Genomic DNA, 17,818 nt, shown 5'->3' on the forward strand with positions numbered 1-17,818 from the left:
TTGCCACCCCCGCCCCGCCCCCGCCTCGGGACGCCTTTGGAAAATGTAAAACAATTTTAAAAAACAACAAATAATATGTAATTTAAATTGAGTTTTTGGGCTTTTTTTATTATAAATTCTAGATCTAGATCTAGTATTTCTAGATCTAGATTTTATATAGATTATTATTCTGTTTAGATTTGCTAGCCTATGCCTAGTTGATGATTTGTTTTTACTGAGAGAAAAGTAAAAACTATGATCCGGAAACTAATGACAGCTTCTAAACATGTCTGACTCCAATGCAACTGTTGTTGTTAAGCAAGAGCCCGAAGACGCTGAAAATTCATGTAAATACGATAAACAGACTTTGCTCGCAGTGCTCCAGTTTTTAAAGAAGCATAATTTGAAGGTAAGAACAAATCATTAGCCCAATCTAGATCTTGTTTTTTTCAAGTTCACGATCTCATTTTCGACCTGCCGCTAGCATCCCAAACCTGGAGTGGAGAGTGGAGGCCTAGCCTAGCTAAAAGTAGCTAGACTAGATATTTACACTATTCACAGTAACTAGATCTAGCTAGAGAACAAAAACAAGTTAGATCTAGTCCAGTAGTCCAGCCGTAAGACAAAAGCTTTTGCCGCCTTGGCTGGCTGGCAGAAAAAACAAAATGAAGTAACGGAAAAAGATTTGGGAGAATGTTTACACCTGTGTCCGATAATGGAATCTTATTCTAAAAAAGGGGTGTTAGGTTACTGGTTAACTAGATGCACACATGGCTGGCTAATGTCAATGCTAACCCTGTCCCTAACACTAACGGTATTAACCCCAACCCTGGTCCTACTATACGCCTAACCCTAATTTCTAACCATAAAATTAGTCGAGATTACAATACTACTAACAACCCAACACCCCTTTTTTAAAGACGATATTATCGGACACCGGTATCTATAATCATCCAAAGATTTTTCGCCTCAGCGTATCCACTTGGTCAGCAAAAGGTAGTGACCTAATAGCTGAGCTAGCGTTATGACTAGGGTTAGGGCTAGGGTTCTGCGGTTGTAAACTCATGCATGTGCAGTGCCATCAAAAACAAGTTTTAAAGTTTTATTATGTTAATCCCATCAGGACAACTCATACACATGAACAACAAACATTTAGATAACAAGAAGAACCAGGTCACTGTAGCACTGTTTAGAAGATATGCGCATCTTCTCTGGGTAGAATCAGCCTAATATTAATTTATTCTATTTAGGCCTAATATTAGTAATAGATAATAATAAAGAGAGACGGTAAACTGTTTTTATTTTTCCATTCACAATGACAGTTGTTGTTTTCCCCATTGTGTTGGACACTGACTAAGATTGAGAATTAATAGACAAATTAAACAAGTTTTCTGGCTGTCACTATTGATTCTCTAGTCAGGTTCTAAGTGACAAAAAATTAATTTTCTTAGTTTAAAATAAAAGTTGAAAGGTTAGGCTAAAATAGTTAATTAATATATTGACCTATGAGATTTCATTAAATTATATTTCATTCATGTTTTAGTCTTAAGTGTAAATTTTGGCCTAAAGAAGTAGAGTGAAATATAAGAAGACATACCTGTCCTTTTTAGGTTAGCTTAGACTTAAACATAGTGGACCTCTACTGTAGATGTGATTCTGTTGCTTGGTGACTTTGTCAAGATGGCTTTATGATTTCCTGTCTTTGATTTACTTCATGTTAATGAAGGGTAATTTTTAGGCTTTCCATTATTATAAACAAGAGATACAAACAAAAATAATTCTATAATTTGTACAGGAGACAGAAAATCTCCTCAAGCAAGAAGCTAAAGTTTCTGATGATGATCTGAAAACTGAAGATGACAAAAAAACAGAGGTCTCACAAGCATTAGCTGCTGTATACAAAAGGTGTGACTCTACTTTATACTTTGATAGACACATACTTTCTTTTATTTACTGTTGATTCATGGGTAATGCATTTTCTCTTCTTTTTTTTTTTAGTGATGATGATCCAAGTCTCTATGAGGATCTATACAATGATTTGAAAACATTCATTGACTCTTGCCTTGATGTTCACAAGGTGAATCTTTTTCCAGCAAAATGTTAATTGTTTCTTTTTCACCTCACTTTCATTTTTCATGTAGTAATATATTCATTAGTTTAATGTAAAAAAATATTGAAGCAATAAGACTGTCTTGTCAGCCAATTTAATTAACATTTTAAAACATTCCTTCACAGGTTGAACTGTCCATCATTTTGTATCCAATATTTGTACACATGTATCTTGAATTGGTGTACAATGATCATGAATGGAATGGTACATATTTTTTAAAGAATTTTTTTGTTTTGCTTTTATCTCTTTATCATGACAACTCATTTACAGGCTAAACATTTTTTTGCAAAATTACATACAATAATGTGGGGAAGGGATAACCAATGATACAGTTATAATAGATCTTCTTAAAATTTAGATGAAATCATTAATTTTTGTATCAAAATTGTTAGCAAATGTTTTTTAAACTGTTGTATTGATATGGATAATTTCAGCTGCTGAGTTTTATACTAAATTCTGGCAAGATCAAGAAGAGCACCATCATGAAGACTTAGCCAAATTGGCCATTGTCCGCAAGAAAGAACACATGAATGGGGACCAACTTTTGGAAAACTTTAAGTATGTTTTTTTTTTTTAAACAGCTCTCTGTCATTATATATACAAGGAATATTTGAATATAGTGTTATATATTGTGATTGTGTTACATCAAACAGGACAAGTAAATTTGTTTTACGGATGTCTCGTGACTCATACACACACCTCAAAAGACACTTACAAGAAAAACGCTTGTCTCCGTTGCTAACAATTATTCAGGATCATCTTTTCATTGATGGCAAGTAACATTTTTGTTAAGAAAGCAGTGTAACAACAATCACCTTGTAATGTAAATAATAATGGTGATATAAACCTACTCTGTGAATGTTGCATTTTGAAAATAGCAAAATGTTATATTGAAATTATTTTATTCCTTAAAACTTAAGTAATGAAAATAATAATAGATTTTTTTTTTAATTTGGCATTATCATATCTTGGATTTATTTGTTTTTGATTAAAATACAGCGTTTATTAATTTTTGACTTGTTTATTAAACTTTACTTTTTTAAATACAGTGTTTGACGGAGTCCCTCGTACACACCAACAAATACAGGCTACAAGTGGAGGGTTACTTGGAGAGGTAGACAGAGATGGTAAGGTGTAAAATTAGCTCTTCTATATTTTAGCAACTATGTGTACTCCATAATGTTTAAGTTAGATATGTGTTTTTTTCTATTAAGAATGCAATAGAATGTTATTATTAAACTAATAAATGTAATAATCGCTAAATAATATCATCTGCTTAAAAAAGTATTCTAAATTGATATGAAGATGAAAAATTTAATTTCTCAATCACATTGCTTTACCGGTTTGTCTTTATACCATTTTTTGTGTCTGTAGCCAACAAAGCTAAAGTATTCTTTGGATTGTTGAAAGAACCTGACTTGAATATCCAGCTAGACGAAGAAGAGGAAGCTGCAGATGGTGATGAGAAGCCTAAAGTATGAACCAGACTGTTTTGTCTAACACCAATATGGTGTGATAATTTAGAAAATGAAACAATATCTAATTACAAACATACAACAGTCACTGCCAGAAACACATATTTGGCTAGATGTACCTTATGTTGTACAACTAAATTTTTTCTTTGAAAATTTGCCACCTGGGTTGTATGTCCACCAAAACCAGATTTAAATCACACATGTACAGTAATGGACTGTCTGCAAAAGAGTAGTTAAAAGTAATCTTTTATGCATACAAAAAAATTCTTTTTTTCTTTCTGTTCAGGTATGTTTTATTCAACCAAATTTCATTTTGGAATAATATATTTCAGAAAAAGAAATCAAAGAAAGATCCATTGTTGATGAAGAAATCTAAAAATGACCCCAATGCTCCACCTGTGTTTAGGATACCTTTACCAGAACTGTGAGTACATTTTTTGTTTGGTCTTTAATACTTATGTTTTGATTCATCTTAATTTGGTAATGTCTTTTTATAATACAAATGTTAGGTTTTTTGTTATATATAAATATTTGTTGATTAATTGGTATATGAATTCAAGAATCTACCCCTACCTCACACCCACATTGCAACAATAAGCAACTCCCAACTAATTTTGTTTTAGCAAAGACCAAGATCACAGAGAGCGAGCTCTTTCATACAGAGAAGCAAAGAAGAGGGCAAAACTTGACCATAGTCATCTACCATCCATTTGTTTCTACACATTTCTTAATTCATACCAAGGGTAATTCATTAATCCACATTTATAATAATCTAATTCATTATATTTACCAATTTGGTAAAAATCCAACTGCCGATTTTTTATTAAAGTATTATATTTCTCTATGATAGTCAATAAACATTTTTCATTTTTGTAAACAATTGACCATAAAATTGAAAAGATGTTGACCATCACAATGTGTAGACAACTGCCTTTGTTTTTTTCACCCAGTGTTACTAGCGTAGATGTAACAGATGACTCTAGCATGATGGCTGCAGGTTTTGCTGACGGCAATGTTAGGGTCTGGTCCCTGACCCCAAACAAGCTGAGGGAGATGAAAGACCCAGATGACTTGGACATGATTGACAAGGAGGCTGGTGTGTACATCCTTCTTTATACAGCTTTAAGTTAAATATATGCTTTATAAATGTATGACAAGGAGGCTGGTGTGTACATCCTTCTTTATACAGCTTTAAGTTAAATATATGCTTTATAAATGTATGACAAGGAGGCTGGTGTGTACATCCTTCTTTATACAGCTTTAAGTTAAATATATGCTACAAAAATGTATGACAAGGAGGCTGGTGTGTACATCCTTCTTTATACGGCTTTAAGTTAAATATATGCTACATAAATGTATGACAAGAAGGCTGGTGTGTACACCCTTCTTTATTCGGCTTTAAGTTAAATATATGCTACAAAAATGTATGTCAAGGAGGCTGGTGTACATCCTTCTTTATACGGCTTTAAGTTAAATATATGCTACAAAAATGTATGACAAGGTGTGTACATCCTTCTTTATACGGCTTTAAGTTAAATATATGCTACAAAAATGTATGAATAGGAGGCTGGCGTACACCCTTCTTTATACAGCTTTAAGTTAAATATATGCTACAAAAATGTATGACAAGGAGGCTGGTGTGTACATCCTTCTTTATACGGTTTTAAGTTAAATATATGCTACAAAAATGTATGACAAGGAGGCTGGTGTGTACACCCTTCTTTAAACTGCTTTAAGCTAAATATATGCTACAAAAATGTGTAAATTGCTAATTTTTTTTCTAATCATTGTATGCATTTAATAAATTATAAATGTTGAACAATACAAATTTAATGAAAATAGATGTTAAAATGTAGACTGTAATCAAAATTTCTTTATACACATTTGAAAACATGTATAAATTTTTAATTTAGGTAGTTACGTAGATTATAGCAGGGCTGTTACTTTTACTGCTTATAACATGCTTTACTAAATAGAAAACATTTCTGAAGATTAACAAAATTCTAATTTTTTTTATTGTAGATGATGTTATGGAAAGAATATTTGACGAGAGAACAGCTAGTGACAATAAAAAGCTGGCTGGTCACAGTGGCAGTGTCTATGCTGTCAGTTTTAGTCCAGATCGGGCCTACCTCCTGTCTTCATCTGATGATGGTACAAGTAAGTTTAATTTAACTTATCCTATAGCGAGCGTAGTGATAAAATTACCTATTTGAGGTTGTTACATTATTTTATAAGTTAATACATTTTTAATGGGTCATCATAAAAGGTCATTAATACATATTAACTCAAATAACATTTTTCCTTTAGTTCGTCTTTGGAGTCTTCTTGTTTGGACCAACTTAGTCTGTTACAAGGGGCATAACTTTCCAGTATGGGATGTCAAGTTTAGGTATAAAACAATTTTAAATCAACCATTTATTAGCATTATTTTATTAAGCATTACAATAAAACATCACAAAATGATTTTTGAGAGTATAGAATATATTAAATATTCAAGCTATACTTCTTTTATTTGGTAATGCTTATACAGCTTTTTTAACCATTTGACAGCCCTCATGGCTACTATTTTGCCTCTGCTGGTCATGACAGGACTGCTCGAGTCTGGGCCACTGACCACTATCAACCACTCAGGATATTTGCAGGACATTTGGCTGACGTTGATGTATATCACATTTTTTACCATAATTGTGAATTATTATATTTTGATTTAGTTGGGTCATTATTTGTTTATAGGTTGTTTATTTTTTTAATATTGCTGATAGTTTTACTGTTACTATCTTAGATTTACATCTTTCTTAATTCTTTTTTATTATAAGCAAAAGATTTATTTTAACAAGTATTAGTGTTTGATTTCCGAAGTGTATTTTTTGTGGTTTATTTTACCGCAGTGTTGTCAGTTCCATCCCAACTCCAATTATGTGGCTACTGGCTCTAGTGACAAAAGTGTCAGGTTGTGGGATATGCTGAATGGCAGCTGTGTGCGTGTCATGACTGGTCATAAGGTTGGACATTCATTTTTGCATTACACTGGTTAATACTTTGATATTATTTCTAACTTTAAAATATATTTTAATTATGTAAAAAATATCTTTAAATCTTTTCAAAATATCAAATTGAAAATTCCTGCAAGTTTTCAAGTTTGCCTAATTATTCCAGGGAACTATACATTGTCTACAGTTTAGTCCAGACGGCAGGTATTTAGCTAGTGCAGGTAAACACATTAATGTATTGCACTCAAAATATCTTTATAGCTTATACTTAAATAAGGTATTAATATACATGAGTCTACTGATGTAGCATCTCTTAATCATAATAATCATTCTTTTTTTTTAATTACCTTATGGCTGCTTTAGATAATTGAATTATGATAACAATATTTTTTCCTCCTAATTATCTTACCAGGAGCAGATAACTTAGTTCTAGTTTGGGACCTATCAACTGGAACTCTAGTGGCACAGTTGAAAGGTCATACAAACATTGTGTATTGTATTTGCTTCAGTAGGGATGGTACTATGCTAGCTTCAGGTAGGTGAAATCTCACCTTATTTTTGTTGTGTTTATATAAGAAATATGCATTTGTCTGTGACAAAGTAGTTTGGGATTACCAGATAAAAATTATAATTTAAAAAATTAGTTTCATTTTCTTCTAAAAATATCTTGTAATTTATATATAATCAAAGAAATACTACAATCAGATTTAAAAATAATCAAATAATTGCTAATTAAAAATCTCTAATTTAGCTGGCTTGTTGCGCAGTACTGATTTAGAAGAATATATTGTTAACTAATTAGTTAAATATTTCATGAAACAACATGTACAGTTATAGTAATCATTTATTTGGCTCCTTCTGCATTAGGCTGAGTCATTCAGCAGTTATCACAATCCATATTAAAAATGTCTCTATCATCATCTTCTGTTAATTTAAACTATATTCTACTAATGATTGTATTGTAGGAGGCCTGGATGACAGCATAAGGTTATGGGATATAAACAAAGTATTAGCTGAACAGGATACTGAAACAGATACAAGTATTCCAAGCAATGTGAATGTGTAAGTATTGAAGAAAAATTTACATATTTTTTATAGCAGTGTTTATTTATCCATACTTACAAATAGGATTCTATGTATTTGTTGTCTTCTTTCTTCAGGAATGATAGTCCCAGCCTACTATTGGGGACTTACCTGACTAAAAGTTCAACTATACTAGGGTTACATTTTACTAGGCGCAATCTTCTCATTGGATGTGGGCCTTTCATTGCACCATCCAGTTAGCAACAGTTCGCATGAAAGTTTTTCAGTATTTAATTTTAAAAGTAAATTTTTAAAAACTGTAGTCATGTGGAAATAATTATAGTCATTGTTTTTTTTTCAACCTGGAAAAGTAGGTTTATACCTTCGTTGAAGAATATTGAATAGACAAATCTTTATAGCTAGTGGTTTGTATAAAGTTTAACATTCAGAAGATTTTGCACAGAGGACTAATGCACATCACTGTTGATCTATAGAATAGTCATTGAACTATTGGCTTTTTTTATTACATGAATGTAAGATTGTAAATATGTACCTTATTTGATGTTGTTTTATCATGTAAATACTTACATATTGATAATGTTGATGTAAATACAGATTCATATTTTCTATGATTTGTTTTTATGTTCTCTCTTATGCTTGCACATATATATTTTGTTCTTTGTCAGTATTTGTGTAGAAATGTCATATATATATATATATATATATATATATATATATATATATATATATATATATATATATATATATATATATATATATATATATATATATACGCATGCTTGGTAAGTTTTGGCAAGATGTTGGTTGAAATCATGGGTAAACTACAACAAGTAGCCAAATAGTTGATTTCCATCGAAGCATGGTGTATTTGTTACCAAGTTTTTACCTTCATTGTTTGCTAAGGCAAGGGTGTTGGCAAGGCAACATGACGTCAAAAATATTAATAACATAGAATATCCCTGTTCTTTGTACTTATACAATTCTCAGAGTTATTTTATAATCACTAAAACTCATATTGCCCAGTGTGTTTGTCACTGGTCTACGACATTATCGTCAGTCAATTACCCCACCCTCCACCCCCTTGATGTCATTACACCTTGCCATTTTTATTACAGTAGACATCAGCTTACATTACCATTTGATTAGGGTTGTGATGGCCTAAACTTGATGTCTTGTTAACTCTACATTAATATTTAATTATTGTTTGGGGGGGGGGGGGGTCTACAGAGGTAATTAACTGGGTGGATGAGTGATCAAACTTACCCAAAGAGTAAGCCCTGCGGCGTATTTAGGTTTAATAAAAATAACTCCACCCATTACTACAGCTACCAAAGACGTAAATTCCACATTTCCCAGCGTAGACCCGTGTATGTGTACTGACCAGATGGTGTGACTATATGTAAACTAAGAGCTGATTTAACACCTAGGACTCGGTCAGGCTGAAATCAACGCTATCTTTTTCTCTCTCACTATACAGGACACTGAATAAATTAGGCTATTGGGTATTTCATAAATTATATATTTTTATTTTACAAACTCGTGGTTTTAACTGACATGTATCAATGAATTTTATTATCTTGTTTTAAAAAAGGGGAGGGAAGGGTGTATCAGATATGTTACGGTAAATAGAGCGACCGATTGTAGCCTCCCCCCCCCCTCCATATGTCTAATTACTGCAAGTATGCTGTAGTAGTCGTCAGATTGCAATCAGCAACATTACACCGCCTGCCCGCCTCATTTATACTCCCTCCTCCACCCCCTCTGCTCTGAACTTGATCTCTAGAGGTGTGGAGCGCTGTTTTTATGTGGCCATAACGATGAAACAGCTGTAGCCTGATATGATGACTCGAGACTCATTAACTTTGGCCCAAACAAGAACCTGCTCGAATGTAGACGTCACTAGAGAAAAAAACAATGTTTTCTGCTCGTATTGTTTTAGCCGCGTCCACTCGTGTGTTTCCACGTGGCACACTAAGAACTAATTTTCACTTCGCGTTAGGTCTAATATTAGAATTCATGGGGAGGGGGGAATGTTGCGGTAGGCCTATCTCATAATTTTAAAAAAAGCAATACGTAATCAGCGAGAGCTATCTTTTTTTTTAATAAAAACATTTTGGGCCAATAGGCCTACATGTGGTAGACCTAAGTAATGTGTCAAGAGTAAATGTGTCAGGAAGTTTTGGCATCACACGCAAGTCAGTCATAATCATGTAGGTAAGTCTAAAAAAGCTTTTCTTTTTTAAATGTGAACTATTTGAAACTATAGCAGTTAAATAATTATGGTGTTGTTTACTTAATACTTTCGTTTAAATTGTAACTATAAGTATGTATTCATTAACATATAAGTTTAACATAGTTAAAAAAAACAACCTTAAAAATACGTTAGTAGGCCTAAACTTAAATGCGGACTGTCTGCACATGTTGTGTTCACAATATCTAACAGATAAGGAAGGGCAACAATTTATGTGGATAAGTTGTCTCCCATAGATTAACTACACCTGGCGTTGACTTATACTTACTACATAATGTAGGCTTTTTCTTTTTTTAACCCCTTTAAAAAAACAGTATATCACGCGTAGGCTGTAGACTTGATAATAAATATTTCAAGCTGGTTTAATATTACATTCACTAATATCAAGTAGAATTATAAGTCAATATTGAGCTTACACTACAGGCAGTGGCGTAGGCAGGGGGGGGGGGTTAGGGGGGGGTCATAACCCCCCCCATAGACCCCTCGGTATATATAAAAAGTATATATAAAAAGTGCAAATCGAAAGTTTGAGGGGGGGGGTGCAAATCGAAAGTTTGAGGGGGGGGGTGCAAATCGAAAGTTTGATGGGGGGGGGGGTGCAAATCGAAAGTTTGTCCCCGGGTAAAAATTGGAACCCCCCCCTTGAGACGATCCTGGCTACGCCACTGACTACAGGTACTTAAGTGGTCAAACTACACTCTACGTAGACCGTTTTACATACTAACACAGAGGCGTAGCGACCCTTCCCGGCGCCCGGGGACAAACTTTTCGATTTGCATCCCCCCCCCCCTTCAAGATTTCGATTTGCACCCCCTCATACTTTCGATTTACACCCCCCCCCCCCCAACCTTTCAATTTATTTTTCCAACCCATTTTGGCGCCCCCTAAGGTCGGCGCCCGGGGACATATGTCCCCCCCCCCCTCGCTACTCTACTGTACTAACAACAGGGTACAATCTGAATCAAGATATGTAGGCCTAAACTACCTCCATATTTTTAAACAAGAAGGGAGAAATGCCATAAGGGACGCTCCAATTACACCACCAAACATGGACACATATATGTATCAATTTCAAAAAAAAAATTAAATCTAGATCTAAAAATCGCTGCAGTTATAGGCCTAAAGAAAAATAAAAGTGAACAAAAAATATACACATTGCCAATCTGTCACACGTAGGCCTATGATTTTTTTTAGAATAATAATTTATATTCTTAGATTAAATATTGGGTGAGGAAAGGTCTTAGTTTTAAACGGGTGAGTCGTGGGGGGGGGGGGGGCTACGAAATGGGGAGGGGGATCTAAAATTACGTGTTTTATTTATGTTGCTGTTCAATAAATAAGCACTCGCTGACACTGTCTGAGGAAAAAAAATAAAAGGTTATTGAAGAAATAGGAAATAAATCGGCTTGTTCAAGTTGTAGTGTGTAGGCCAACCTAACACTAGTAACACGTGTTCCTACGTCACAAGATGCGTGTATTTGCCAACACGGTAATTTAGCCTTGCGGCTTGCAACTTGAAGTACTTATCGTTGGATTTTTTTTAAATTACCGTATGTCTCATTACTTTACTGTTTATATAATTAATAGACTTTTAAAAAATAAAGTTATCCAAGTTATTACTTCGGGGCGGATTCATGCATGTTTGTTGTATAATATGTGCGCGATCTCCAAAAGAAAACATTTAAAATTTAAAAAAAAACGTAGATCTAGATCTAGTTTTAATTTGTTTAAGTTTAAGCGTTTTGATAGTGAAATGAACCACTACACATTCCAGATCTATTGATTTAGTTTTAGACCTTGGGAATGTTAGGTTGGGCTTATTAGCCGAACAAGTCTAGACTAGGCCTACATCACAACCAAATAATAATAAAGCAATCGAGTGATGGGGATGCCTTTGCTGCGAAACTGGTTTGTTTCAATTAGCAACTGCTCAGAGATGCTGCGTTGCAAAGAAAACCAAGTGTATTTGCCTACGGCGGAATAGTTGTACACTAGACTTAGGGCCTATCCCTTGAAAATTAAAATGCCACGTTGCTTCACAGTATGGAGCGGACTTAGAGAAAAAATGGTAAAGCTCTAGATCTAGCATCACCGTATTTTAATGTTTTTTTTATTGTCTTCTTAACATTCATTAACTCTAATGAAATGACTCTACTAACTAGTAACTACTCTAACAAGTAACATCTTACAATAACTTGAATAACAATAAATCATGTAACTTAACTTACATACATAATACATAGATCTATCATCTTTCATAGATCTACAAAATATTAATAAAATAGTTCAAAATACATTAGCTGATGATTAGGCCTAGCTAGATTAATATTAATCTAGATCTAGAATGCTGAATATCTCTAGAGTCTAGACTACTCTAGAGTCTAGAGTAAGTGAAAATAAAATACTAGGCCTAATAATAGTTTTTACTTCTTTAAAAAATTAATTAGATCTATGCCTCATTAATTAACAATTAAGTAAGTTATAAAGTAAGGAAAACATTGAAGCTATTTTAATTTTTTTCAAGTGATCAGAATTGAATCAAAATTTAAATTTAATGAAATTAGATTTTTTTTAGATGATTACCATAACATACATTTATTAATTATTTCAATATTTAAGGTTAGTCACTTGTGGCTCACCTTCTCTATGGCCTCATGGTCATTGCTGTTTGTTTATAGGCCTAGTTTTATATTAACCAAGTGTTAATTGTTAATTAAGTTAACTAATAATTAACTAGATCTAATAACTTATAGTTTAAACTTATAGGCCTATTAGTTTTTTTTATTTATTCAGGACTATTTTTTTAAAGCCTAGTTATTTAATATTTATATTGTTAAATATAGGCTTAATATATATTATAGGCCTATAGTGCATAGTTTTTTAATAGGCTTAAATTATCTAGATATAAACTTCAAAATTAAACAACTGCTGCCTTGTAGTTTGTTCTTGGTTGGACAAAGGCTATGGAAGCAAATACAAAAAGAAAAGCATTCTGAAATCAGAGTCAATGGCCTCAATGGCGCATAACCAGTTGACACGTATCCTTAATTGTGATGGAGGCGTGGTAGAGTCGGCAAAAAAGCTCATGGTTGATAAATTCGAAAAAAAAAGTCTCGAGTTCAAACCCTCTGGCAGATAAGGCTCGATCCCTTCCAACACTAAAAATTAAGAACGAAGAAGAAGAAAGATCTAGATATATATTGTAGTAGACCTATACCATAACTAAATATGGGCCTACTTATTAATTATTTTAGCTTTCCCATCCTCAAGAGTTGCCACAGTCTCAGAAGAAAGTCTTACACAATATTTTCAGAGGGTTTCATCACTGCATTACCAATCCTATATTCGTAGTTGTGTGACCTCGTTTTCTAGCACGGATTTGTTTAAATGTAAATTATGCCTGTGCAATATTTTTGGATCATATTTGACGGGAAACGCCTTGCCCACACTACCGCCTGCATGCCCCAGGGCGTGCTGTATGAAAGCCTTGAGCATACGTAAATCACTCTCCATAATAGTGAGGTAGAACACACATTGGCGACTGCCCAAGTGTCAGGGACATAGAGGGGCGCTCTCATGAACCCCTGATTACACTACCATCGGGGTGTCGTGTATGGTCCGTGGTTCAGTTTAATCAATGAGTGTTGTGTGCCATTGTGTCAGTATTGTAGGGTGCTCTTTAAAACTAAGGTAGGTGCAGTAGTGCTCACTAGATAACCTGGGGCACCAAATCACAACCTGCTGGGGCACCTACAGACATGGCTGATTCAATTTAGTGAATGACTATAATAACGTATCTTATCCATAGTCTATAGCACTGTTTAAAACAAATGTAGGTGCCATAGCTCTTCCAGAAAAGCCTGGGGTGCCAAATCGCACCAAGCCTCAAAGTTTCATGGCAATTGGATGAATGGTGTAGTAATGCATAAAGGACAAACAAACTCACATACTTTTATTTATATATATATAGACTATTTGTAGTAGACCTACCTAAAAATTATCAGTTTTCAGGCTACAATTTTAAAATGTTATTGTAAATCTGTATCGTTTAACCTATAAAATTTAAATTATCTTGTAAGTTTTGCTAATTCTATATACATACTCAAACTTTATTTTTTTTAAACCAGGTTGTGATGTGTAGAATTTCAAAAATATGGCTAGCCTGAAAGTCACATATATACTGTGGCTGTTTTTTGGCTGGCTTGGTATACATCACCTCTACCTAGGCAGGTTAAATCATGCCATTGTGTGGTTCACTACTGTTGGTGGTGGTTTTGGTATTGGTTGGCTAAGAGACTTTTGGCGCATTCCCCACTATGTAGAATGGGCCACAGGAAGTGGTCCTTACCAGAAGAAACATCTTCAGAGGTAAACTAAATGGTATAACTATTGACTTTGTTTTGAATAATCCCATAGTCCATTCTCACCATACAGTTAAACATTTTTATTGATGATTTTGTCACACAATGTTAAGTGATACAACAAGAGTAGGCCCTACTTGTCAATAAGTTAATAATGATACCAGCAATATTTATGGAAATATATACATTTATATGATCCCTATTTCTAAATAATAATATCTTTAAAAATTAAAACTTATTGAAAAAAAAAGAAACCACAGCATTTTTAGAAATTCACCACCTGCTATGATTTTATTTTCTAGAATTGCACAAAATGTAGCACCATCATGCAGTATGTTTCGTCTAGCTGGAATTTTCACAATGGGACTTGTAGGAGGGGCTGTATTGTCTGGAGTTGTGCCTGATTACACATCACAAGATGCCACCAAATACCCTGTGTATTACTTCATCTGTCGAGCATTATCTAAACTTTTGTACATACTAGGAGGTGTTGTAGGTAAGGTGTATGTAAACTCATCTATTTGCAGTTGTTTTGCGTTTTGCAATTATTAATTAATTATTTATGCTGAAGAAATTACAAACAGCATACTACTCCTTGCAGTTGTGGTACAAAAAAATCTATGAGCACAAGCTAGAGCACTTATAGTTATAGTGACTATAACCCTAGAAAATTTAGACCAACTAGTATAGGAGTAAATTTTCCTTCTAGAACTAATGGTCCATAGTGCAGATGAAGAAGAGTTCAACTGCCTTAAAATACCCTGTGTATAATGTTCCCTCTAAGCTGCGCTGTTGCGCTGCAGCGCAGTAGTTTTGAGCTGCCGCACAGTGATTTTGTAAAATAAATACATCCTTGTAGAACACCGCGCACAGAAAATACATTTTGCACATTAGCTTTTTCCCCCTTAGAGGGAACATTGTCTGTGTAAGTACTTAACAAAACTAGGTGGGCTGAGGAAATCCAGGGAATGAACCCTGGAACTGAACCCAATTCCTTCATGTTACAGGGTAGCACAAGTGTATCTCACAACTTGACTACACTATCTAAACAGCAATCAGACAACTATCTGTGAAGTTCAAAATGGCCTACCATAAACAGATTTGAAAAACAAAAGAAAAAAACTGAGAATGCTAAAATATTCCTGGTGTATATTATTTTTATTCCACAGGAGTGTATTTGGTTGCTAATATAGGAGAGTTACAAACACCACTAAAAACCCCATTCTTTGGATGCATCTTCTCTTTGCCGTGGGTTATAAGTGAAGGAGGAAGTGTATCACTGGCACCAGTTTTTGCAGGATTATCAACATGGCTTAGAGGATTAAGCTGGAGACAGTTACAGCCAGGAACAGTAAATGGTGTCAAAAGAAAGACAGAGCATTGTTACAATATCTGTGTGTATTGTGCTGCCTGTGGGATATGGATATCTCTACTGGGATATGGCTTGTATTTCAACGCCCACATTATAATTGAAGGGGAGGAGAAAATACCATTGCGAGAAGCCATTTCCAATTTTTTCAAGTCCCTGCTTGGATACGGACAATGGATTCTCTTAGAAAATTATTCTTTGTATACAGACATGCAGGCTGGAGCAGAATGTACTCTGATGCGAAAGAATTTTTTGACTTTTCAGGAGAAACCAATGCTTACAGTGTAAGTATTATTACACCATTTTTAGTATTTAAAAAAAAAATTATTCTGTTTTAAAATTGAATAACTAGAAATTAATTTTAAATCCTGGTAGATTACAATTAAGCCCATTTTTAGCTTCATCAACAACTACTTTTCTAGCATAACCTTTCTTTATAAGTTTAGCTTTATCACGTTTTTTTTTTCACAATTTAATAAAATATTTTTTCTAGAGATATTAATTTTACATGTTCATAGCCATTTCCAGTGCAAGCTTCATCAAGGGAGATGACTAACATGTTTTTCTCAATCCAAATTTAGTAAATTTTTAATGTAATGTTATAAAAAGTTATAGCAAATTTCCCAAACTTAAAAATTTAGTTCAGTGCTGATGTTAAAATGTCACCATTTTTTAAAGAAAATTTTTGACACATATACTTAATAGTTACATTATAAACCATATAGAAAAATACTAATACCTACGGAATTAGTATATTGGGATTCACCCATTCTTAAATTCCAGTTGTTTTATGAACATCATACATAGAGGACATCATAGTCTGATATTTTAGTAGCAATAAATATCTGTTTTGAAATCAATCTTCAATCTAATTTTCCAGGTTCTTGGAATTGACAAATGGACAAGCCAGAAAGAGATAACTAAACGCTGCAGGACATTGTCCAGAGAATTCCACCCTGATCGTTTTAAAGTAGAGAAAGATAAGGAATATGCTCAGACCAAATTTATAGAAATACAAGAAGCATGTAACACACTATCAACAGTCAAAGCCAGGCGTGCTAAGTTTAGCAGCCGCTCAGAAACAGCAGGTCGTGAAACCAATCCATTTAATTCAAATAGGTTTAAGAAGGATAGGGATCTATAACAGGATTTAATTGATTAAACTTTTACTGCATTTACTAGTTATCTTTATTTAATAAGTATGCTCTCTTTGATAAAAAATAATGGTCCTTTTATTTGAAGTCATTGCCACATTGGGTGTATGAACAAGATTAAAAATATATTCTTGGAAACTGTATGTGTTAAGCCTATAATTGATTTTACTGTTGTTTTTATTTACACATTATTTTGTTTTAAAAGCATTATAAAAACTAGTCAAAAAAGGCATTACTTTATTTATTATAATGTTATCTTTTAAATTTTGTTATAGTATCTACATTAATTTGTGCATGTCCATTATTTAATGGAAATTAAACATAACTTATTTTATTATAAGATAAAACATAACACAGTATTGTTCCTAAATTTGACAGTGAATAGATCTAATTGTTAATTTAAGCTAATCTTTATATTTTGTTTTTTATTTTCTTATAAAAAATTATAGTCATAAAAAACTACAGTTAATTGTTCAAATTTTTTTATATAATTATACTCATATTTAAAATTTGTGGTAAAGTGATTTTTCTTTTTGAGATATTTTGTTGTTCAAATAATGACATTTGTTAGATCTGAACAGCAGATGCCTGAAATGATCATGGCTGTCAAAAGCTCAACTTTTCTTGATAAACCTTTTAAGCCTTCATTATGATTGATTCATATTACGAAACAGCTGTGTATGATATTTATTTTGGAGTGATTATTTGATTGCATTAGAATGATAGTTTTAAGGAATCATAAAATGATTACAAAAAAATGTACAAAATCTTTTTTGGTTATTGATCCTTTTTCTCACTGAGTAATCTCCCTTTTAACAAGTTTGTTTGTTTGTGGGTTTGTAGCAAATCGTGTAACTTAATTTTGACCCAGTTCTTCTAATGCAGCAATTTCATTCAAACCTTCCAGATACCTTCTTCTTCAATGACAACACAAGAATATATATTTTGTAATTTAAGTAGATATGTATTTAGTCATTAGAAATTAAAACTACTTCAAATTTAAAGGGAGATGACTGGATAACAAGATTAAATACTAGTGAACACTCTATAAGCTTACTGTCAAAAATGAACTATTTGTCACG

General features: G+C 33.2%; 2 protein-coding genes across 2 annotated transcripts; both read left to right on the top strand.

The window, feature by feature from the left end:
• The first annotated feature begins 245 nt into the window (after positions 1–245).
• LOC131947151 (transcription initiation factor TFIID subunit 5) lies at positions 246–8,033 on the top strand. Its single transcript, XM_059308260.1, has 19 exons — positions 246–388; positions 1,775–1,884; positions 1,978–2,056; positions 2,215–2,293; positions 2,524–2,647; positions 2,743–2,861; positions 3,139–3,216; positions 3,464–3,564; positions 3,897–3,988; positions 4,188–4,307; positions 4,515–4,660; positions 5,587–5,724; positions 5,875–5,956; positions 6,118–6,229; positions 6,456–6,569; positions 6,724–6,778; positions 6,970–7,092; positions 7,523–7,619; positions 7,718–8,033. The coding sequence occupies exons 1-19, from the start codon at positions 266–268 to the stop codon at positions 7,839–7,841; spliced, it is 2,016 nt and encodes a 671-aa protein (XP_059164243.1). The 5' UTR covers positions 246–265; the 3' UTR covers positions 7,842–8,033.
• Positions 8,034–11,384: 3,351 nt separating this feature from the next.
• Positions 11,385–17,124, top strand: LOC131947155 (dnaJ homolog subfamily C member 22-like). Its single transcript, XM_059308268.1, is given in 6 exon segments — positions 11,385–11,402; positions 13,980–14,220; positions 14,516–14,709; positions 15,383–15,733; positions 15,736–15,866; positions 16,463–17,124. Coding segments are annotated over 5 exon segments (1,155 nt in total). The 5' UTR covers positions 11,385–11,402; positions 13,980–14,005; the 3' UTR covers positions 16,727–17,124.
• The last annotated feature ends 694 nt before the right edge of the window (positions 17,125–17,818 follow it).

The sequence above is a fragment of the Physella acuta genome, unplaced genomic scaffold, assembly GCF_028476545.2.
Source record: "Physella acuta isolate Inbredline_101_S28 unplaced genomic scaffold, ASM2847654v3 ptg000585l, whole genome shotgun sequence".
Classification (NCBI taxonomy): domain Eukaryota; kingdom Metazoa; phylum Mollusca; class Gastropoda; family Physidae; genus Physella; species Physella acuta.

Coding starts and splice junctions, on each gene's coding strand:
- LOC131947151 (XM_059308260.1), top strand. CDS start 266: ATGTCTGACTCCAATGCAACTGTTGTTGTTAAGCAAGAGCCCGAAGAC. Junction 2,057..2,214: donor CTTGCCTTGATGTTCACAAG/GTGAATCTTTTT, acceptor ATTCCTTCACAG/GTTGAACTGTCCATCATTTT. Junction 5,725..5,874: donor TTCATCTGATGATGGTACAA/GTAAGTTTAATT, acceptor TTTTTCCTTTAG/TTCGTCTTTGGAGTCTTCTT.